The sequence below is a fragment of the Eimeria maxima genome, genomic scaffold (assembly GCF_000499605.1).
Source record: "Eimeria maxima Weybridge genomic scaffold, Emw_scaff5, whole genome shotgun sequence".
Taxonomy (NCBI): Eukaryota; Apicomplexa; class Conoidasida; order Eucoccidiorida; family Eimeriidae; genus Eimeria; species Eimeria maxima.
The window spans coordinates 95008-118156 of NW_013563876.1; the positions used below are offsets into that span (position 1 = coordinate 95008).

The 23149-nt window shown below is 54.0% G+C and overlaps 3 protein-coding genes across 3 annotated transcripts; 2 read left to right on the forward strand and 1 right to left on the reverse strand.

The window, feature by feature from the left end:
- Positions 1 to 526: 526 nt before the first annotated feature.
- Positions 527 to 17804, forward strand: EMWEY_00000880 (hypothetical protein, conserved; the record flags this gene model as incomplete). Its single annotated transcript, XM_013478575.1, has 18 exons — positions 527 to 735; positions 901 to 1249; positions 1446 to 2510; positions 2879 to 4543; positions 4825 to 6608; positions 6782 to 6883; positions 7098 to 9259; positions 9450 to 9969; positions 10084 to 10783; positions 10940 to 11341; positions 11571 to 11745; positions 11972 to 12222; positions 12393 to 12728; positions 13075 to 13151; positions 13359 to 14468; positions 14678 to 15000; positions 15125 to 17283; positions 17457 to 17804. The coding sequence occupies 18 exons, from the start codon at positions 527 to 529 to the stop codon at positions 17802 to 17804; spliced, it is 13737 nt and encodes a 4578-aa protein (XP_013334029.1).
- Positions 17805 to 19618: 1814 nt separating this feature from the next.
- Positions 19619 to 20968, reverse strand: EMWEY_00000890 (coatomer epsilon subunit, putative; the record flags this gene model as incomplete). Its single annotated transcript, XM_013478576.1, has 4 exons — positions 19619 to 19646; positions 20072 to 20226; positions 20409 to 20669; positions 20948 to 20968. 4 exons carry the CDS (start codon positions 20966 to 20968, stop codon positions 19619 to 19621), a joined length of 465 nt encoding a protein of 154 aa, XP_013334030.1.
- A 762-nt stretch (positions 20969 to 21730) lies between these two features.
- On the forward strand, positions 21731 to 22809 carry EMWEY_00000900 (hypothetical protein, conserved; the record flags this gene model as incomplete). Its single annotated transcript, XM_013478577.1, has 2 exons — positions 21731 to 22404; positions 22524 to 22809. 2 exons carry the CDS (start codon positions 21731 to 21733, stop codon positions 22807 to 22809), a joined length of 960 nt encoding a protein of 319 aa, XP_013334031.1.
- Between the last annotated feature and the right edge of the window lie 340 nt (positions 22810 to 23149).

The following is a 23149-nucleotide window of genomic DNA, read 5'->3' on the forward strand; positions in this document are numbered from 1 at the left end:
CTCAGACACCTCCCGCTGCAGCCGAAGCAGCAGCAGCAACAACATAATTGACGGCTGTGGGGACCTCCCTACTCAGACATTTTCTCAAGGCAAACTCGACAAGAGGTTTATTCCTTCGGCATGGGGAGAGCTGCCCCCTCACGGCAGCAGCAGCAGCAGCCGCAGCAGCAGCAGCTGCTGCTGCAGTACAGGCAGCAGCAGCAGGAATACGAGCAGCAGCAGCAGCAGCACCAGCAGGCGAAGGTGTTGTACTGATTTACCAGCGAATGCGCAGACGGGAGCCAAGGAAGGTCCTAAAGGACCAACTTGCCGCCGCCGCCGCAGCAGAAACAACAGCAGCAGCAGCAGCAACAGGGACGCTAGATCACTTTATTTGAGCTGTCTGTACACATCAGGTTTGATATGCAGCACTTTGCTGCTGTGACAGCAACAGCAACCCCAGGCTGCTGCAGGGATTGGCCCGTACTACTCGAATAAACCACTCCTTAGCAGCACAGCAGCAGCAACAGAAACATCAGCGGCACCCATGGGGGCCTCTGTGTCCTCTGAGGAGAGTCGCCTGCAAGCTGCTCTGCTGCTACTTTCACAAAACCCACAGGCGAGGCTACTCCAGCAGCAGCAACAGCAGCAAGAGCAACAGCAGCAGCAACAGACGGAGGGGACGCAGCAGGCGGAATGGCGTTCCCTTTCTTCTGCCATTTTGCAACACTTTGGGGAGGACTCCCCTTGTCGCTGGTCCGTGATGGTGCTGCTGGTGTTGCTGCTGCAGTTGCCGCTGGTATTGCTGTTGCTTTTGCTGTAGGCCGTGCTGCACCCTGTGCTGTTCGTGCTGCAGTCACTGCTGCTGCTGCATCTCTGATTTCTACTGCTGCTGCTGCTGCTGCTGCTGTAAAACCTCAGGTCCGACGAGGCGTATTTAGACAGTCTATGGCTGAAGGGGCAACAGCTGACGGATGAGGCCCCTGTGCTGCTTCATGAGCTTCTGCTGGCTCTGCAGCAGCAGCAGCAACAACAACAACAGCATCAGCAAGGTACAGGGGTAACGTATTCAGGAGATGAGCCTGCGGGCAGCAGTTCCACCTGTCCCGCCGCAGCTGCTGCGGCTGCTGCGGCTGCTGCGGAAAGAGCAGCAGCAACAGCAGCAGCAGCAGCAACAGCAGCAGTAGCAGCATATGAGAATTGGCAAACAGACACGCTGCTGCTCCTTCAGGTAGTGCAGCAGCTGCTGCAGTCGCCTGCGTTGTTTAAGGTAAGTCATAGCTGTCAGCAGCAGCAGCAGCAGCACAAGTTGCTACAGGTGCTGCACTCGTGGGAAGTCTGGTAATGCCAACTGCTGCGTCTGTTACTTGCCTCTTGCTGCTGTTGTTGCTGTTGCTGTTGCTGTTGCTGCTCCTGGCCTAATGTTGTTGTTGTTGCTGTTGTCGCTGCTGCTGCTGTGGTTGCAGCACCTAGCAAAGGCCCCCCACAACTCCTGTCTGCGACAGCTGCTGCAGCAGCTGCTGCAGGGGGCGAGATGCATGCGCTGTGCCTTAAAGTTTTCTCCTCCAGCAGCAGCAGCAGAGACAACAACAGCAACACCGAAGGCAGACAGAGGAACCGTGATAGACGGGCAGCAGGAGCAACAGCAGCAGCAGCAGCAGCAGCACAAGCAGCAACAGCTGCTATCTCGGCTCTATCTCTACCAACTCGCCCTTATAAGATCGTTCATTGCGCTTGTGCTGTACCTTGGCTGGCGGGGTGTCATACACCTGGAGCAGCAGCAGCAGCAGCAGAAACGGCTGATTGTTAGCAACAGACGGCAGCTGCTGCACCTGCATGCAGTATCGATGGCATGGCGAGAGGCATGGATCGATTCCGATCTGCTTCTGCAGCTGCTGCTGTTCTGCCGCTACCTGCAGCAGCAGCAGCAAGAGCGGCAAGGAAGCTGCGGCACTGTGGAGCATCCAATGTGCAGCAGTGCAACAGCAGCAACAGCAGCAGCAGCGGCAACCACTGCTGCTGGTACGATCGAGCCCGTCTCCCTTCTCTACACCTGCGTTGCCCCATCAGCGGCACAGATACCTCCTCGAGTTGCTGCTGCTGCACAACCCACAAGCAGCAGCAGCGGCAGCGGCAGCAGCAGCAGCTACTGCTGTGAGTCTGCTGTTGTTCTTGATTCTGTTGCTGCAGAGGACTCATCGAAGACAGCAGCAGCAGCAACAGCAACAACAACTGCAACAGCAGGAGCAGCAACAAGCCAGAATATGACAGTTGCAGCTGTAGCACCATTAACTGCTGCTGTTGTTGCTACCTCTGCTGCTTCTGCTGCTTCTGCTGCTTCGGTCTTGGTGGAAGCAGCAGATGCTGAAGTGATATGTGCTGCGCTGCAGCTTTGTTGCTGCTGCTTAGGAGAGAAGCAGCACAGCCCTATGGTGCTGCTCCTGCGAGTTGTTGCTGCATGCAGCAGGAGCAGCAGCGTTGCTCTTATATTAGATCTTACGCAGCACCCACACGAAAGATGCAGACGCAGGGTAAGTCTTCCTGCCGCTGCTGCTGCTGCTGCTGCTTCTGTTGCTGCTGCTGCTCCTCCTGCTTGACGTCATATTGCAGTTCGAATGTCGGATGACGCTACACTTGCAGCAGCTATTGCAGGGTTGATTGTTGCTGCTAATGCTGTTGTTGTTGCTGTTGCTGTTGGTGCTGCTGCTGCTGTTTATATTGCTGCTGCTTCTGGCTCGACAGAGCGCGTTCGATACTGGATTAGCTGCAACAGCGCTTCGCTGCTGCTGCTGCTGCTACAGTGTGTATGTGTATGTATGTATGTGTGTGTGTGTGTGTGTGTGTGTGTGTGTGTGTGTGTGTGTGTGCGTGTATGGGCTTCGTTCTGTTGATGTTACAGGCGCTGCTGCTGCTGCAGCAGGTGCTGCTGCATGCGTCGGCACCTCTTAGAAACCAGATTGCTGCTGTTGCTGTTCGCGTTGGCATGTTGCTGCCTCTGCTGCTGCGGCTGCTGCTGCTGCTACAACAAGGCGGCAGGCAGCAGCAGACCGCCACCTGCTTAGCTCCACTAGAAGGCCTGACGCCGCAGCAGCACCAGCAGTGGCGGCAGCGGAAGCAGCAGCAGCAGCATGAAACCCTACCAAGAGATTTTAGTGAGTTGGAGGAAGTTAGGGGTGATTTCGCTGTTGCTGCCGCTTCTGGCAGCAGCAACAACAGTTTGCTGCTGCTGCAGAAGCAGCAGCAGCAAGTACACCAGACGGAGGAGACGCTGCTGCTGAATGTTCTGGCGCTGCTGTGTGGTGAGCTTTCCGGTGACTGCAGCAGCAGCACCAACGACAACAGCAACAGCAGCAAAAGTAACAGCAGCAACAGCAGCAGCTACGGCTGCCCCAGCGGTAGCAGCAAGTGCTGTAGCAGCAGCGACCAACAAGTTCTGCTGCAGCTGCTGCACTTAATGCCTCCGTCTGCCTTGCTACAGCTGCAGCAGCCTGCCGCCCCATCCCCTGGTGCTGCTGGTCGTACTAGGAGGAGGAGCAGCAAGAGCAGCAGCAGCTGCTGCAGCGAGGAGGGCGGCATCCTTTGCCCCGTCCTTGGGCGCTGCGTTGCAGCATCAGAGGAAAGTCTGCTGCTTGGATGGGAATACAGCAGCAGCAACAGCACCAGCAGCAACAGCTGCAACAGCAGCAGCAGTACGGCGCTGCTGCCGAACTGCAGCAGGTGGGATGCACCCATGAAGTGGCGTCTCTTTGCAGCTGCCCTGCAGCAGGCTGTTGTGCAGCAGCAGCAGCAAGAACGACAGCAGCAGCGTCGACAGGCTGACAACAGCAAATATGTTTCCGCACTGCTGCTGCTGCTGCAGCAGCAGTGGGATGATTTGCTGCTCTTCCGCGGCCTGTGCGGTGGAGTGTACGTTGAGCTGCTGCAGGAGGACTGGATGTCGCTGTTGTTGCTGTACGTACAGCAGCTGCTGCAGCAGCAACAGAAGCAGCAGCAGCAACAGCAGCTTATTCCGAGTTATCAGAGCTTCCTTCGACTGCCGCTAGACATTGGCGGAGCTAGCCAGCTACTGCAGCAGCAGCAGCTGCTGCACGTGCAGCTGCTGCAGCAGCACTGGGGTGTACATAACCCTGCAATGTCTGCTGCTGCGCTGCAGCAGCTCCTCCGTCGCTTGGCGGTGCTGCAGCGCATGCAGCGAAGGCGTGCAGCAGCACAAAGAGCTGCCTTCAACTGCGGCAGCAGCAACGGCAACAGCAGCAATAGCAGCAACAGCATTGATGAGGTGTGGGGCTGGGAGATGCTGGATCTCCATTCGTTGGGGAAAACCCTCCAGAGCAGCAGCAGCAGCAGCAGCAATGCCGTTGCACGGGGATGTGAGCTGCTGCAGATGGATTCGAATGCAGCTGCAGCGGCAACTGGAGCAGCAACAGCAGCAGCAGCAGCTGCTGCTGCACGCCTTGCTGAAGGTGCTGCATGCACGTTGCTGCGGCGCGGCAGCGAGGAGTTGCTGCTGCTGCAGCACGCTGCTGCAGCAGAAGTTGTCAGAGACCCTTCAGCCATGTGCAATGTACGCTGCTGCTGATGCTGGTGCTGCTGGTAGTGCTGCTCTCACTCCTGCTATTCCTACTGGTTTTGTATTTAGCGGTGATTCATCCTTCTGTTGCTGCTGCATTACCTTTTGGTTTTCTGCTGCTGTTGCTGCTTTTGCTGCTTTTGCTGCTACTGGTGCTTCTACGCATGTTGTACTGCTTCTACAGCTAGTGTGTATGTTGTTGCTGCTACCGCTGCTGCTGCTGCTTCATCTGATGCTTGGATTTGTCCTATGCGTGTGCTCTTTTTCGCTCTTAGGCTGTGGTGCAACAGGTGCTGCTGCACTCGGCAGCACCTGCGGCTGCTCTCCTGCCGCTACTTCTGCTGCTGTGGAAGCGGCTGCTGCAGTGTTATCCCCAAGCGCTGCAGCTGCATAGCAACAGCAGCAGCAGCAGGTCTCTGCAGCATGACTCGCTGCTTGAAGCAGACTCACCTTTAGCTGCTGGTGGTTCTGATGCTGTTGCTGCTGCTGGTGCAACGGCTTCCTCCAGCGTAGCAGCAGGGACGGCAGCAAAGACAACCGCTGCAGCACCAGCAGAAGCAGCAGCAGCAACCATTTCGCGCGTCGAAGGGATTGAGGTTGCTGTTGTGTTGCTGCAGCAGGGGGGGTCGCTACCTCAAGCCGCGCGAAGCCTAGCTCTGAACGTGCTGCTGCTGCTGCTAGCAGCAGCCAGGCAGCAGCAGCAGCAGCAGAAGCACGTTGCCTGGCTGCTGCTGCAGTGTAATGCGCACCGGTTGCTATTGCTGCTGGTGCGCGCATTCGTTGCTCAGGAGCTGCAGCGGCTGCAACACAACATGCAGCAGCAGAAATGGCAGCAGAAGCAGCAACAGCAGCATGCTGCAGGTACTTACAGGAGCAACCACCATGCAGCTGCAGAGGTGCTGGTGCAACTGCTGGGCATCCCTGAAGCAGCCGCCGCCGCCGCAGCACCAGCAGCAACAGGGCCTGCACCAGCACGTGCAGCAGCAGCAACAGCAGATTGTGCGGATGACAATATTGAACAGACAATTTCTTGCAGCGGGGCAGCAGCTGCTCTAAATGCAGCACAGGACGGCCGTGGCACTCATAGTGGACTGAGGAGCTACAGCAGCGACAGCAGCAACATCAACATCAGCAGCAGCAGCAGACACAGCAGCAGCAGCAGACACAGCAGCAGGCAAAACGGCAACAGCCGAAGGCTGAAGACACCCGTCCGACGGCCAGTTCTGAAGTCTTCAATATCCACCACTTGGACAGAGCGGCGGGGACGGCAGCAACAGCAACAGCAACAGCAGCAACAGAAGCAACAGAAGCAACAGCAGCTGCAGATGCGGCGGCGAGAGGCTTCGCCGCTGCCATCGCTCCTTAGTGCTGCTGGCAGCGAACTTTACGATGACAGCAGCAGCAGCGGAAGCAGCGCTCGCCACCACAATCTATGCAGCAGCAGCAACAACAACAACAGCTGCAGTAACAGCCGCAGAAGCAGTAATGGATCAGCTGACCTGAAATACAGCAGCAAATTCAACAGCAGCGGGAACTACAGCAGCAAGCGCAGCAGCCGACGCAGCAGGTGGGAACAGACGCATGCGTATCATGGCGTGCATGGAGCAGCAGCAGCAGCAGCGACAGCAGCAGCAGTACCTACGGCAACAGAAGCAGCAGCAGCAGCAACAATAGCTACAGAAGCAGCAGCAGCAGCGACACGCCGGACGATCAAGCAACAGAAACAGCAGCAGAGGCAGCAGGAGCAGCAATGCAGCAGCACTTTGCTGCAGCAGCAATGGCAGCAGCATACTGGCTACAGGGACTCCTCTGTGGATTGCAAGCAACAGCAGCAACAGGGCCAAGAGCAGCACAAGCAGCAACAGCCACAACAGCAGCCACAGAAGCGGCAGCCACAGGAGCAGCAACCACAGCAGCAGCAGCAACAACACCAGCAGCAGCAACAGCAGCAGCAGCAGCAGGAGCTGCTGCTGCTGCCTGCCGTGTCTCCATTTGCTGTTGCAAAATTATCTCCTGCTGAAGTTGCTGCTGCTCTACATGCATTGCATTTGGGGTGTATGTACAGCTCAGCATTGGCAAGACAGCTGTGCTGCAACAGAGGCATCCTGCAGCAGTTGCTGCTGCTCCTGCTGCTACCAGTGCAGCACGAAAGACTGGCAGTTGCTGCGGCAAAGCTTCTGTTGCTGCTGCTGCGCAAGTATCCGACTGTCGCGCTACTGCTGCTGCAGGAAGCAGCGCTGCCGATTTGCTGCGCTGCTGCATGCAGATTTGCTCCGACCCCCGCCAGCAGCAACAGCAGCAGCAACAAAAGCAGCAAGGCGGCAGCAGCAGCAGGTCCGTCCTCAGGATTTGCAAGTAGAGTCGCCGCATGCAAATTGATGCGCCGCATTGTATTGACTTTGAATGGTTTTGAGCTCAGGCCTAGCTGCTACAGCTGTTGCTGCAGCAGCAGCAACAGCAGCAGCAGCAATCAACTCAATACTTGCTGCTACTGCTGCTGCTGCTGCTGCTGCGGTGGTGTGTCACTAGGCACGCAGCATCTCTGCAGGTTGCTGCCGAGCCCTCTTGCTCGTTTGCTTCAAGCTGAAGCCTCTCTCACTCTCTCGGCTGCAGCAGAGAAGGCAGCAGCAACAGCAACAGCAGCGGGAGCAGCAGCCCAGCGCGACATGCGAGGGCCTGTCGCGTTGGCCGCTCTTTTCTCCTCCTGTGCTGCAGGGGCAGCTGTAGAGACACCCGAACTTATATGGAGCAACAAACTGCAGCAACAGCTGCTGTTGCAGCTTTTGCACCCTATTGCCGGTTTGCTGCAGCGCGACAGCAGCAGCAGCAACAACAACAGCAGCAGTAAGGGAGTTTGTGACGGCCTCAGCTTTACTACCGCGCTAAACGCTCCTTTGGGCCTGCAGCAGCAAAATGCAGCAGCAGCAACTGACTGTCTTGATGTGGCCAATAAAGATGGGATGGGTTCTGATTGTGCTGCTGCTGCTTCTGCTGCTGCTGCTGCTGCTTCTGCTTCTGCTGCTGCTGCTGTCTTTGTACATCACAGACAGCTGTCTTTACTGCTGACAGTAGGAAGACTCTTTGTGCTCCCGTCACTCCTGCGGGCAGAGACACTTTGGTGTTGGCTGCTGCAGCAAATCAAGCAGCAACAGCAGCTGTTGCTGCAGCAGCAGCAGCAGGAGCACACGCTATATAAATTGAGCAGCAGCTCTGTGTGCCTCCACCACGCCTTAGAGAAGCAGCACCAGCTGCAGCAGCAGCAGCTCGCAAGCAAACGTGCTGCAGAGGAACCAGCAGCAACTGCAGCAGCAGCAGCAGCAGCAGCAACAGCTTCCGTGCATGGTGCTACTTTGCAGATATGGTTTGCTGCAGCATTGCAGCAGCAAGACCGGCTGCTGCAGGAGCTGCAGCTGCTGCCGTTGCCTCGTCAAAGAACGCAGCAGCTGCCTCTTAAGTGTTGGCGCGCACCGCAGCAGCAGCAGCAACTGCTTTTGCTGCAAGAGGAAAAGAAGAAGCAGCGACAGCAGAAGCAACAACAGCAGCAGCGGCCTGTAACGCTGTTGCTGCAGCTGATACAATGCTTCCACACGCATGTTGGGTTAAAGCTGCAGCAGCAGCAGCCAGGCGACTTCAACGGCAGCAGCAGCAACAGCGACAGCAGCAGCAGCAGTAAAAACGGAGCATGCTGCTCAAGAAGGATCTGCAGCGAACTGGATTTGTTGCAGTTGCTGCGTTTGGAGCAGCTCCTACTTTTGCTTTTCCCTAGCATGTTTGTGCGCTGCAGCTGCAGCAGCGGCAGCAAATTGGCGCGCAGCGCAGCAGCAGCAACAGCAGGAGTAGAAGCAGTAACGGAGGGTTATTGCGGTTGCAGTGTGTGCCACGCGCAGCAGCAGCTGCTACAGCAGATAGAATGCCTCTTGCGCAGCAGGTGGCTGCTGCCGACCTCGCTGGTGCTGCAGTCAGTGTTGCTGCTGCATGCGTCGCTGCAGGTAGCCTTGGCCCAGGCGACAGCAGCAGCAACAACTGCAGCAGCAGCAACAACAACAACAATTGCACCAGAATCACATCCACTGCTGCTACAACGCATCATCAACTCAGACGCTGTCCCCCAGTTGCTTTTGCTGCTGCAGGAGCTCCAGTGCGGGAGCCTGCATCAGCAGCAACAGCAACGGCAGCAGCAGCAGCAGCAATCGCGCAAGTCTTCGCTGCTGCAGCAGCTGAGGCAGTACTTGCAGCAAGCAGCAGTTGCCGATTCACCTTGCAGCAATAGCAGCAGCAACAGCCCCCGAGGACGGGACAGCAGCAGCAGCAGCAGCAGCAGGAAGAGCAGCCGTAGCAGCTGCAGCACAGGCGGCAGCATCAGTACTAATGATGCAACATGCAGCAACAGCAACCCTTCAGACGATTTTCCTGCGCAGAAAAAGCAACTGCAGCAGCAGCAACAGCAGCAGCTGCAGGAGGAGCAGGAGCAGCAGCAGCAGCACAAGGGGAAACTAAAGAGGAAGGGGATCAGCAAGCTTGTGCTGCAACAAAACAGTTTGCTGCAGCTGTCGCTTTTATCCTCATCTGCATTTGCTGCTGCTCTGATGCCCCCAGCGAAGAGTGATGCAATAACCAGTGGTCTGCAGCAGCAGGAGCAGCAGCAGCTGCAGCAAGGACAGCATCAGCCGCAACAACAGTTGCATCTCCGTCTGGCAGTGTTGGAAACAGGTAAGACGCCTTCTGTTTCTCGGTTTGCTGCCGCTGCTGCTGCGCTGCTGCCGTTGCTGCTGGTGACTTTCGATACCCCTTTAGAAGGTTTTGGCTGCTGCTTCTGCTGCTGTCAACTCCTTGTGCCTCTTCTATTAATGCTGCTGCTGCCGTTGTGCTGTACCTTTTGCTGCTGTTGCTGCTGCTGCAGTTTACTGCCTCATCTCCAATGCACCCGTTGCGCGGTGGGCTGCAGCCTTTGTGGCGCCGCCGAGCAGGCGCAGCAGCAGCAGCCAATGGAGGGAAGCAGCAGGTGCTGCGGAGGATAGCGATGCCGCCGACTCGTGGAGCAGCGGCAGCAGCAGAAGCAGCTGCATCAGCAGCAGAAGAAGCAGCATCAGCAGTAACAACAGTTGGAGGCAACTGTCCACAGCTGAGCTGCAGCACTATCAGCAGCACTATCAGCATCAGGAGCAACAGCAGCAGCAGCAGCAGCAGCAGCGCATGCGACAGTGGCAGAAGATCCATATGTTGTGCTCCGACGGGATAACCGAAGGGCTCATTTTGCTGCTTGCCGAGGCATGCAGCAGCAGCAACAACAGCAGCAACAGCAACGACAGTGTTTGCTGCTGCTTCAGCTGCACAGGGTTGCTGCTGCGCTGTCTGCTGCTGCTGTGCGCTGAGAAGTGTCTGCAACAGAGGCTGCTGCGGCATGGAGTCCCTCTTGTAGTGTGAGTGCACAGCTGCTGCAACAGCGGCGGCAATAGCAGCAGTAGCAGTAGCAGCAGTAGCAGTACCAGTAGCAGCAGCCCCAGAAGGTTGTGTGTGTTTGCTTGCTGCTGCAGGTTGCAGTTGCTGCTGCTGGGTGGCGGTAGAAGTAATCCTGACGGAGTACCAGTGCCTTGCTGCCCGGAGAGACAGCAGCAGCAGCAACCGCAACAGCAGCAGCAGCAGCTGACGCAGGAACAGATGTGGAGGCCAGACCAGAAGCAAAGACAGGACCTACAGCAGCAACAACAACAGCAGCAACAGCAACAGCAGCAACCCTTGGACGACTCGCAGCAGCACGTAGGAACTAAGGATGCTGCTCCTTCAGCCACAGCAGCAACAGCAGCAACAGCAGCAACAAGAGCAGCAGCAATGTTGCAGCATGAGGAAACATTGCTGCTTCTGGGTGAAGTTGTTGCTGCCTTTGTGGGGATAACCCCTCGCTGCAGCAGATTCGCTGCTGCTGCTGCTGCTGCTTCTTGCTGCTCTCCTGCTTCTCTTCCTGCGATATCGGGTAGACCAATATCACCAATAGCAGCAGCACATGCAACAGCAGAAGCAGCATCAACGACGGGTGCACCTGCTGCTGCTGCTGCTGAGGAGCGAGAAGGGAGCAGAGGAATTATTTCCTTAAGAGGCATTGCCCTCCAATGGGAGCCTCCAGACACACAGGCAAGAGGCCGTGGTGCTGTTGCTGCCGCGGTTGCTGCTGCTGTTGCTGTTGCTGCTGATGCTGTGGCTGCTGATGCCTTAGTAGCTGTTGTTGCAGCTTTGCTGGTGCGATTGTTTATTTTGTTACTGCTGCGACGAACGATACTGCTGTGTCTGCTGCTGCTGCTGACGCCTCCATGTTGCTGCTTCCTCCACTACTGCTGCTGCTGGTGACATTGACGAGTTGCGATGGGTCTGCTGCTGCTGCTTCTTTTGCTGCAGATAGTGGAGGCCTTAGCACAGCTGCTAACACCTGCACTGCTGCTGCAGCTGCTGCCACAGCACGGTAGCTGCAGCACATGCAGCGAGCTGCGGCTTCAGCAACTGTCGCTCCTCAGCAGCAGCAATAGCAGCAGCAGCAGCGGCACAGCAGCAGCAGGGAAAGCCGCCTCCACCGATTATCCGGTGGATCTGTGTCAAGAGGTATCAGGAGCACCAGAAGCAGCAGAGCAAGCCACAGCACCAACAGTAGCAGCAACAGCAGCAGCAGCAGCAGCGACAGGCCCAACAGCAGCATGCACGAGGAACCAGCTGCTGCGTTTTATAAATATATTAATGGGCTGCCGATACACCGCAGATTGTCTTTGGAATGAAAATAACAGAAACACTGTCAAGGCAGAAACTGTGCGCCCTGCTGCTGCTGCTGCTGTTGTTGCTGCTGCTGCTGCTGTTGCTGCTGCTGTTGCTGCTGCACCTGCTGTTGTTTTGTTGCTGTTGCTGCTGCTGTTACATATGCTGTTGTTGCTGCTGCTTTGCATCTGCCGTTGTTGTTGCTCTGTTGCTGAGTCTACCGTTGCTGTTGCTGCTATTGCTATTGTTGTTGTGTTCGCTGCTGCTCCTGCTGCTGCTGCAGGCACGGCAGCTGCTGCTGAGTCTGCGTTCTAAAGATACCTACAGTCTGCCTTCTGCTAGGAGACGCAACAGCAACAGCAGCAGCAGCAGCAGCAAGCATTTGCTGCCAGTGTGGTCTCTAGACGGCTTCTTAGCAGCAGATGGCTTCCATTATCAGCACCCCGCCCTACGCAGAAGTAAACCCTAAACCCTAAACCCTAAACCCTAAAACTTTGAGGGGTTTTATCTTCTTTTCTGGGTAGACTTACAAGACAGCTAGCTATCTGCCTAGTAGCTAGCTAGCTGTCTTGGGGTTAGCAATGTGCTGCCAAATTCCTGTGCGCTTCTCCATCTCTTCCATGGCTGCTGCTGCTTCTGTTTGGGCTGCTGCTGCTTCTGTTTGGGCTGCTGCTGCTGCTGCAGAGGAGTTTGTAGGCGGTCTGTACTTAAGGCCGTTGGCCATGCGGATGCTAAGAGAGCAGCCGCTGAGGACACATCTGCTGATATGGGGCCCCTTAAGCGACAGCAGCAGCAGCAGCAGCACGTGCAGCAGCAGCAACAAGAGCAAGAACGGTAGCAGCAAGTACCACAGAAGCTCGAGACTCTGGGGCAGCAGTAGTGCTGCACTGCGGCGAGCTGCTGCTACTCCTGCTGCTTTTGCAGCAACACTGGAGGTACGCTCTTGGGGGAATGCAGTTATACACGGAGCAGAAGCACCAGCAGCAGCAAGAGCATTTGTATAGCTGCAGTGGGAATCCGCCTGGATTGAAATATTGCTGCTGCCGCTGCGGTTGGTATGTTTGCTGCTGGCGCTGTGGTTGGTGCGTTTGCTGCTGCTCTGTAGGCATTGGTTACATGTGTTGCTGCACCAGCAGAAGCTGCTGCTGATGAGAAACCGCAAGATGGAGTTCGCAACGCTGCAGCGACGGCAGCCGCGGCAGCAACGGAAACAGCAGCAGAAGCTGCTGCTGTTGCGGACAGCCCACTGTATCAGCGCGTTGTGGGTGTTGCTGCCCTGCTGCAGCAGCGCCTCGTCGTGCTGGAGCTCACCCAGCAGCAGCTGCAGGAGAAGGATTACTGCAGCAGCAGCCAGGCGGCGCTACCTTCGGTCCTGCTGCTGCCATTGCTGGAGCTGCTGCTGAAGCAGCTGCAGCAGCAACCAAAGCCTCTCCTCTATGAGGTGAGCAACCACGAGACAGCCAGAAGCAAAGATGCTGCAGCAGCAGCAGCAGGTGGAGCAGCACCACCGGGAGCAGCTGCAGCAGCCTACCCAAATATGCGCTTCTATGCTTGTTGTTGATTGCGCGGTTCCTGATGCTGAGCCTGCTGCTGTTGCTGCTGCTGCAGGCGATCGTTGCTGCGCTGCGCTCTGCCCTGGATCTCTGCAACACTGTAGGGGACAGCTGCTAAACCCTAAGCCCTAAGCCCTTTTAATTAGGACGGTTTGCCAGTATTGCCACATATGCCCTGCCCTAACCGTACTTAGGTTTTAGGTTTAGGGATTAGGGTTTGGGGTTTGTGCACAGAGTGCCTTCGAATATCGCCTTCTTGGAGGCCTTCATTTCTTGGAGGCCCTCGCGTTCGCAGCAAGCATTGCAGCACGGTAAGTATGCAGCAGCAGCAGCAACAGCAACAGCAACCACAGCAGTGACGGCAGCAGCAGTACTGACGAGTGTGTGTGGCAGTAAAAACTACAGGAAAAGCAACAAGAGAATCAAGATTTGTCGCAGGACCAGGAGAAGCAACAGCAGCAACAGCAGCACCAGCAGCAACAGCAGCTGTAGGTGCTGCGATGTGTTGTGGGTTGCAGGAATATTATGGGTAGCGACCTAGTGCAAGATACGCACGGTGTCCATGCATGGCAGCAGCAACAGCAGCAGCAACAGCAGGAGGTGGAAGCATCTGCTGCAGCGTCAACAGAAGGAGCAGCAACTGCAGCAACATGCAACACGAGTCTGTCCCTTAATAAGCCATGGCGTCGATGTTTGCTGCTGTTGTTGCCTCTGCTGTGTGCACTGTTGAACTATGGAGCAACAGCAACACCAGCAACAGCAGCAGCACCAGCACCAGCAGCAACAGCAGCTGTCGCTGCTGCCTTGCAGCAAGCTGTCAGCAACACTGGCATTGGGATGGTGCTCCTGCTGCATGTCACACGGCACGCAGGCCAGCAGCTACAGCAGCAGCAGCAGAAACATTCCGAAGATGCTGCTGAAGAATATGCCATCACTTATTACGCGACTCAGCTGCTGGCAGCTCTGCTGCGATGCACACAGCAGCAGCAGCTAACCTTAGTGGATTCTGCTGCGGATACAGCCCGGGGAAGAGAATCATCAACGTCTGCGGCGGCAGCAGCACTTGCTGCTGATGTACGAGCAGCAGCACCGCAGGCTGCCTTGCCAACTGAAGCTGCAGCAACTTTGCTACTGCTTCTGTGGGTAGGTGGAGGCTTGTGTGGTGCTGCATCAGTTGCAGCGGCGGCAGCAGCAGGCGCAGCAGCAGCAGCAGCAGCAGGAGCCGCAAACTGCATGGTTCAAGCTGCTTCTGTCGGAGGGCAGGCCTGTGTTCGTTTGCTGCAGCAGCTGTGGATCCGGCAACACGCACAGAGTAGCAGCAGCGGCAGCAGCAAAAACAGTTTGCTCCAGCAGCAGGTGCAGCAGCTCCATCGAGTGCTGCTTCTCCAGATTCAGATGCAGCAGTCTGCAGCAGCTGCTGCAGCAGCAGCTCCTGCTGTTGCTGTTCCTGCAGCAATAGCAAATCCTTGCGCTGAGCTCGTAGCTGCTGAAGAGCTGCTGCAGCTGCTGTACAGTGGGAAGAAGCCGCAGCAACAGCAGCAGCGGCGCGTGGCTGCGCTGAGTACAGCGCTGCACTGGCAGCAGCAGCTGCTTCTAGGCGATCTGCAGCATTGGCGTCGTGCTACGAGGTAAATGCAGCAGCAGTGGCAGTCGCAACAGCAGACGTAGCAGGAGTAGCATTAGGTGCAGCAGCAGCAGCAACAGCAACAGCAGCTACGGGTTCCTCTTGAGCTGTATGGATTCCTCTCTGTTGGACTAAGCTCTGCAGTTCATGTTTCATTTGCTGCTGCTGACGCTGCTGTTGTTGTTGTTTGTGCTTCTGCTGCTGCTGCTTCAGGCAATCAGCAGCACAGCAGCATCTCTTCCTTCAGAAGCGCAGCAGCGGAGCGGCCTTAACGCGCTGCTGCAGCAGTGGCAGTAGCAGCAGCTGGAGCTGCAGCAGCACGATCGACGATGGTTTCTTGGACCACCAGCAACAGCAGCAACTGCAACAGCAGCAGGACCGGTTGCTGATGCCGCAGCACTCTGCTGCAGCAGGAGCAGCAGCAGCGTGGCTGCTACTGCGGACACGGGAGTTGCTGATGGCAGAGCAGCAGTTGCCTCTGCTGCTGCCAACCAAACCTTACCTGCTGCTCCTTCAGGTGTACATGCAGAAGCCAGGTAAGCTCGACCTGCCGTGCTGCTGTTGCCCTTGGCGGTGCTGTTTCTGCTGCTGCTGTTGCTGTTGCTGCAGCGAACCAGCCTAATCTGCTGCTGCAGTCAAGCTGTTGTGCCTCCTTCGCAGGCCGAAGTATTGCGAGGAACGTGGAGGTGCTTCTGCAACTGTTGCAAACCATTCGGCAGCAAATGCATCAACAGCAGCAGCAACAGCAGCAGCAGCAGCAAGGAGACGGCCATTTCGATGTTGGAGCTCTTGCTGCACTTTATAGTATTAGCAGCGCCGCCGCAGCACAAGCAGTAGCTAGCATTTGCGGTGCTGCTGCTGCAGCAGACAAATCTGCAGCAGCAGCAACAGCAGCAGCACTAGAAACAGGAGCCTTCCCAGCTGCTCCTGGTGCGTCACCCTCTGCAGCCACTGTTGGGCAGGGCCGCGCCATTCTGCGGCATCAGCAGCCGCAGGAGGAGCAGCAACAGGACAATCAGTATCAGCAGCAACAACAGCATCATTACCTGCATCAGCAGCAACAACAGCAGCAGGAACAGCAACGACGAATGGAGTTGCATTTGGGCTCGAAAACAGCCAGAAAGTTGTCAGACTCGCTGGTGATCAGCAGCAGCAGCAGCTGCAGCAGCAGCCAAAGGACCAAGAGCAACAGCTGCAGCAGCAGCAGCAGCTTGGGCGCAGACAGGAGGCGCAGCAATGACATACAAATCAGCAACTGTCGGAGCAGCAGCAGTAGCAAGGCAAGGAGGAGGAGGCCTCCATCCGTGGTAGACGGTGACGCAGCAGCAGCATCAGGATCTGCTGCTGCTGCTGCTGCTGCCGCTGCTGCGCAGCAATGGAACATGCCCGCCACTATTGAGACTCTGCTGCAGGCTTTTACTCTTTGCTGCAGCGATGGCGCTTCAGACTTTCTGCAGCAGCAGCAGCAGCGACAGAGGCAGGCTGCTGCTGTGCGCCAAGAAGTGCTGCACTGCATGTGGCAGGGGGTAGCGCTGCTGTTGCTGCAGCAGGAGACCCCGTGGGGGCTAACGAATGCCCGCAGTAGCAACAGAAGCAGCACCAGCTGCTGCAGCAGCACCAGTGGGGGTATTTGCTGGTGCTGTGGAGAGAGTCACGAACGTTGCTGCTGCCAAGGAGCAGCAGCAGCAGATCGTTTGCTTCTATTTTCGCCGCTTTCCCCTGTAAGCGTTCAATCTACTGCAACAGATGCTGCAGCAGCAGCACCAGACGCTGCAGCAGCAGCAACAACAGCTGCAGCAGACTCCGAAATGGTAACCGCAAGTTACCGCAGCAGTGGTGAAGCAGGAGAAGCTGCGGGTGCTGCAGGAGCACCGGCTCTGGATGCTGCTGCTGCAGCAGCAGGCATTCTGTGGCAGCAGCTGCTGCTGCAGCTGCGAGAAGCCTCCCTTCTTAGAGAGGAGACCTTAATGCTGCTTCTGCTGCTGATGGAAGCAGCAGCAGCAGGAGGGATTCTTGCCATGCTGCAGCAGCAGGCCAAACCGCCTTTGTTGCCACAGCAGCAGCAGCAGCAGGAGCGCTTTGCGCTTTTAGTGGCTCCGTTTCTGCAGCTCCTGCAGCAAGACGCAGCAAATGTTTTGCGATCCCTTTCGTTAGCTGGCATCCGCTGCAGCAGCAGCAGCAGCAGCGGCAACAGTCGAGTGAAGCTACCAACTCTTTGGTTCTCTGCACTCCGTTCGATTTTCGTACTGCTGTGTCTACTCCACAGTGGTGGAAACAGCAACAGCAGCAGCAACAACAGCAGCAGATTGAGGTGTACACACCACAGGACAGCTGCAGCAGCTTTAGCCATGTGGAGGCTTGATATTGACGCTGCAGCAGCAGAAGACAAACACATTAATGCAGCAGCCGCAGCAGATGCTACTGCTGTTGCTGCTGTTGCTGCTGCTGCTGTGGAAGAAGAAGCAGCAGAGGACTGGCCTGAATACTCTGCGGCGGCAGCAGCAACTGCTTTTGCTGCAGCGAGAGCAGCGGCAAAAGAGCTGCAGCAAGCAGGTGTGCTGCTGCCTCTTGTGCTGCTGGCTGGTAATCACGGCAGCAGCACCAGCAGCAAACGAGCGACACGACACTGGATTATGAGCCGCAGCAGCAGCAAGGAGCTGCCGCTGCAGTGCTCGTTCTCTTCAACTTGCTCCACTACTACTGCAGCAGCAGCAGCAGATGCAGCACTAGAGGGAAATGTGACACGGCTGCGTATGTGGGGAGAGCAGCTAAAAGCAGCAGCAGCAGCGTTAAGCATCTGCAAACTTCTGCCTTCTGCGGTGAGTCTTCCTCGAGTTGCTGCTGCTGTTGCTGCTGCTGCTGTTGCTGCTGCTGCTGCTGTTGCTGCTGCTGCTGTTGCTGCTGTTGCTGCTGTTGCTGCAATATCTGCTGCTGTTGTGTTTGCTGCTGCTGCATTCCTGTCGTTTGCCGGCTTGTTTGTATTTTGCTGCAGAAAGAAGAGCTACTGCAGCTGCTGCGACGGGGGCTTCCGCTGCAGCAGCAGCAGCAGCAGGGCGACAGCGAATGTCGTGATGCTGTTGTTTCTGCAGCAGCAGGGCTTCTCCTACACAGCAGCCGCAGCAGCAGCGAGGAACCCCCAATGCTTCCTGTGTCTCTATCCGAGGCGTCGCTGCTCGTTTGTCTACTATCACGTACTGGTGGTGGTGCGGCTGCTGTGCCAGAGCAAAGTTGCCATAGTAGAGGCAACAGCAGCAGCAGCAGAAGGGACCAGGCTGCTGCAGTTGCTGCTCATCAGCAGCGTGCGGCTAGGTCCGCCCTTTATATGTCTCTCTTCAGCTAAAAGCCTACTACTGCTGCTGTTGCTGCAGCAGCAGCCGGTGCAGTTGCTGCCGGCGACCGTGCCTCTGCAGCAGACACGGTATGTAGTGTAAGACTGCAGCAAGAGTGCTGCAGCAGCAACAGCAACAATAAACAATTAGATCTTATATTGCTGCTGCTGCAACAGCAGCAGCAAAATTGTCCCTCCACAGTGAATGTTTTTGAATGTCCCTTACACACCGCTGCAGCAACTGCAGCACCAGAAGCAGGTTTGCTGCTGCTGCTGCTGCTGCTTGCAATGAAGAGCAACAGCAGCAGCAAATGACGCTGTGTGCTTTAACGGCGGTAAAAATGGAGGGCAGCAGCAGCATCTGCTGCTGCTGCTGCAACCGTTGCATCGGTAGCATTAACAGCAGCACCTGCTGCTGCTCCAGCAGCAGCAGCAGCAGATCATAGAGGAACGTCTGCTGCTGCCTCAGCAGCAAAGACATCGCGCAGCCGCTGTCGCTGCATAGCCAAAAAACTTTGGGGGAAATTTGATGATAAACGCCTTAAGGACACAAAAAAAAAATTTTATTATTAATTAATTAATTGATTAAATTAACTAATTTAATTTAATTTAATTTAATTAATTTAATTTAATAATTAATAATTAATATTATAAATAGAGAAAGACAGCACTAACATATACATGATAGTACCGATAAATTATACAACATAAATATAGATAGTAAACATATTTAAAAAATATAGGTAACATATAAATAAATAAATAAATAAATAAATAAATAAATAAATAAATAAATAATTACATAAATGTATAAACATGAGAATAAATAAAACAAATGTAAATAAACAAAAGTATAGACAAAAGAAGGGCAAAAAAAAAACAAATAAAAAGGCAACAAATAATATAAAAGACATACGCAGAGAGATCATCTGCTGCAGCATTTTGCTGCTGCTGACGGAAGCAGCAAATCGCATTCGTTAGAGCCGTCTCGTCGCCAGGGCACTGCAGCAGCAGCAGCAGCAAACAGCAGCAGCAGTAAACAGGAGTAGCAACAACATAACTAATAACTAATTAATTTAATTAATTAATTTATCTGGCTAACTAACAAACAAAAAATAACAAAAATAAATTATCCAATTAAACAAATAGTTAAATAATTTAATTAAATAATTAAATAATTAAATAATTAATTGAATAATTAATTAATTAATTAATTAATTAATTAATTAACGTACATTATTTAATATGTTATTTAATGTCTCAATTGCTGTTTGGTGATCACCGCGTTGAAGAGCGCAAACAGCTCTAGCTGAGGTAACAAAATAAATAAATAAATAAATAAATAAATAAATAAATAAATAAATAAATAAATAAATAAATAAATAAGTTAATTAATTAGATAATTAATTAAATTTTCATTAATAAGTAAAACATGACGGGTAAAAGGAGGGAAATAAAGAAGAGGTAAAAGAAAACAACAGAGAAAAAAAAGAAGAGATAAATACAAAAATAAATAAAGATTAAATAATAAATAATAAACAATTAATAAATAATAAGTAAATATACACATAAACAAACAAATAAACACGCAACTAAACAAATACACAAATAAATAAATAAATAAATAAATAAAAAAGTACCATTCTCTATAATAGAAGAAGTGTCTCTTTTTAGGGAAGAAGCATCAAAGATACAAACATCTTCTATGGCAGACTCAGCAGACGCAATGTCTCCTCCCCCTATAAATAAATAAATAAATAAATAATAAATAAATTAATTAAATTATTAATTAAATATTAATTCATCAACTAATAATAAATTAATAATTAGTACAGAAAACGGACGAAAGGGGGCCTACAAACCCTAAACCCTAAACCCTTCAAGCGTACAGAGATGACACAAAGCTCGCGAGATCGATTGCTCGACAGTTTCATACGTTCCTGACGCCTGCAGCAGCAGCAGCAGCAGCAGCAGCAGCAACAGCAGCAGCAGATGCATGACGCATCCGTACAGATAGCAGCAGTAGGCAGAGCTGTGAGGGTCTAGGGTTTAGGGTTTGTATTACAATATCTGCTTCTAGCTCAGAAGTTGCCGTGTCTTCGCGGTGTATGCGCAGCAGCAGCTCCACTCGCAGAGCCCGCCTGCAGCAGCAGCAACAGCAGCAACATAGCAGCAGCAACAGCAAGTCTTTATGCACGTCTTACATTCTCCAAAGGTGCTGCAACAGCTGCGGTGGCAGCAGCAACAGCAACAGCAGCAGCTGCAGCAGCAGTACTTACATATCGGGTGTGCTGTAATTGTTGCATAGACGCAGAGCAGCAATTGGATCGCTTTGTGCTGCAGCAGCAGCAGCTAAGAAAGCAGCAGTTGGGCAGCTGCTAGCTATCTGCTGCAGCTCCTGCTGCAGCTTCTGCTGCTGCTGCCCTGATTGACACTGCAACAGCAGCAACAACACGTGCACCAGCAGCAGCAAATGTCCTACCATAGAACACAGCAACGACACTGTCTCCTGCTGCACCGACAGCAGCAGAATAAGCATCGGCAGGAGCAGCAGCAACAGCAGCAGAAGCAGTAGCAGCAGAAGTACAAGCAGCAGCAGCAGCAGCAGCAGCTCACGTATCGGGTAAGAAGGAGGAAGACTGCAAGAGCTTTAATGCTTGGATTGCTGTGCTGCAGCATCTGCTGCAGTTGCTGTGGATGCTTCTGCTGCAGCTGCTGTGGCTGCTGCTTCAGCAGCAGTAGCTGCTGCTCGCATGCAGCCATTAAGAATTCCCATTGCTGCTCAGTTGCCGGCCCTCCTGCCCTCGCTGCTGCTGACGCTCCTGTTGCACCAGCTGCTGCTGCTTCATAGAATCCAGCTGCATACAGCTGCAGCGGCTGCAGCAACAGCAACAACAACACGCACAGACGCAACAGCCGTCATCCTGCTGCTGCTGTTGCTGCTGCTGCAAGAAATATTCGAAACCGGTTACTCATCCTGCTGCTGCTGCACAGCATTAGGCGGCTCAGTCTGCATGTGGCACTGTACCTGCTGCAGCTGCCCTACATCAGCTGCAGGTATAGCAGCAGCGGTAGCAGCAGGAGCAGTCTTATGCGTGTAGCAGCAGCAGCAGCAGCAGCAGGAGTGGCAGCAATACCGACAGCGGAAGACGTACCTCAGAGAGTATTCCGTTCATTGTCTTTGTATTTACACTTGGTTTTGCTGCTGCAGTTGCTGCAGTTTGTGCTGCTTCTGCTGCTGCTGCTGCTGCGCGGGCGCAGCCGACAGCAGCAAATGCTCGTGTCGTGTTGTGGTGTACAGGCAGCTCTTGCTGCCTTTCTTTATTAAACAGAAGTTGCAACCCTCATTAATTAAATCTGCTGCTGTATTTGCTGCTGCTGCTGCTGCTGCTCTGGTAGGAGAGCTGCTACTGTGTCCCGGCGCATGCATTTAGCAGCAGCAGCAGCAGCCGCAACCGCAGCAGCAGCAGCAGCAGACTCTTCTAAGCTATCACTTGTATTTACTTCCTTTTAGGCAAATTAATTTTATTTAATTTCTTGCTGGGTGTAACCAGCAACGTTTTATTTCTGTTAACAGCTGCAACAGCAGCAGTAACAGCAGCAGCAGCAGCTGCTGCTGCTGCTGCTGTTGCCTGGGGGTTAATAAGACAACCCTTTCACTCATCTCTTATAATCCTTACACCTATTCCGTTGCTGCTGCCAGCATCTGCTGCTGCTGCTGCTGATACCCTTGTTCCTTCTTCTTTGTGCTGTTATCTCCCCTGTTACCTCGTACGAGCAGCAGCACCAGGGACAGCAGCAAGAACAGCAGCAACACCAGCAGCAACACCACCACAAACAGCAGCAGCAGCAATAGCAGCAAGCGGCTGGCCAGACTCAGGCGTTATACGAGGTCTCATCCTCCAAACCCTAAAACCTAAACCCTCCATTGAGGCACCATGCGCCTCAGGGCGGTTCTCCAGCTTGCTGCAGCAGCAGCAGCAACAACAGCAGCAGCAGCAGCAGACAATGAAGAGAGTTCTTCTGTACCCTCCAGACCCATTTGGGTGCCTCTGAAACAGGATCAGGAGGAGCAGCAGGAAGCAGATGCAGCAGCAGCAGCAGCAGTAGCGGATCCCTTGGGGGCGGAGGATATCCTCATCTCTCCCACCCAGTCGACAGAAGACTTCGGCAGCAGCAGCAGCAGCAGCAGCAACAGCAGCAGCAGGGACGGCCACAATAAGGAGCAGGATAGCTGCAAGAGTCTCTCTTCTAGTGACTTAAGCAGAAGCAGCATCAACAACAACAGAAGCAGCAGCAGTACTCTGCCCGATGCCTCAGCAACAGCAGCAGCAGCAGCAGCAATAGAAGCAGAAATAGAAGCAAGAATGGCAGAGCTGCAGCGGAGAATAAGCAGCTGCAAGGATTATCATAACGACCCTCAAGGTTGTGCTGCTCTTGGTCGTTGTAAGCATTATTGGCTACCGCAGCAACAGCAGCAGCAGCAGCAGCAGCAACAGCAGCAGCAGGGTTTGTGCTTATTAGATGATGTGTATCTGCAGCAGCTAACAGACAGCAGCTGCGCCTTAGAGCCGAAATCAACTCTTATATCCGTCGCTAGGGACCTACACGGGTAAGTGCTGCTGCTGCTGTTGCTGCTGTTGCTGTTGCTGCTGGCTGCAACTGCTCCTGCTGAGCTGGCTACCTTTTCATCTGCTGCTGCTGCTTGTGCTGCTGCTGTTGCTGCTGCAGGTTTGGGGCATTGGGCTTGGATGCCTCTGTGCTGCATCACGTCCGCAGCAGCAGCAACAGCACCAGGCAGCAGCTATGCCGCCTCGTTACGCATGTTGCTGCTGCTTCTGCAGCAGCAACAGCTGCCGTCGTCTCCGTCCTCGAATCAGCAGCACCGCAGCAGCAGCAAAAAGCTTCCCTTCCTCAGCAGCAGCAACAACAGCAGCTGCAGAAGCAGCCGTGGAGCTCCCTTAGGCCTTGGGAGAAGCTAAGAAGAATTCTCTCTCCCTGGCTCATAAACCCATAGCTAGCTAGGTAGTTAGCTAGCTAGCTGGCTAGCTAGCTAGCTATGTTATGCAGCTAGCTAGCTGGTTACTTGGTTAGCTGGCTAGCTGGCTAGCTGGCTAGCTATCTAACTATAAGACAATTACTGATTTCTATCCTTTTATATACTTTGTCTATGTACCTCTTTTATCTCTTTTATCTATTTATTTATTATAATACGTATATTCTTTTATTTATTTATTTTTATTTTTCTTTTTTTTTCTATTTCTTCAAACTTGTTCAAAAGTTTTTCCCTCCACCATATCCAACCCCCCCACCTCTCGTTAGCTAGCTAGCTGGTTAGCTAGCTAACGGGATAGTTG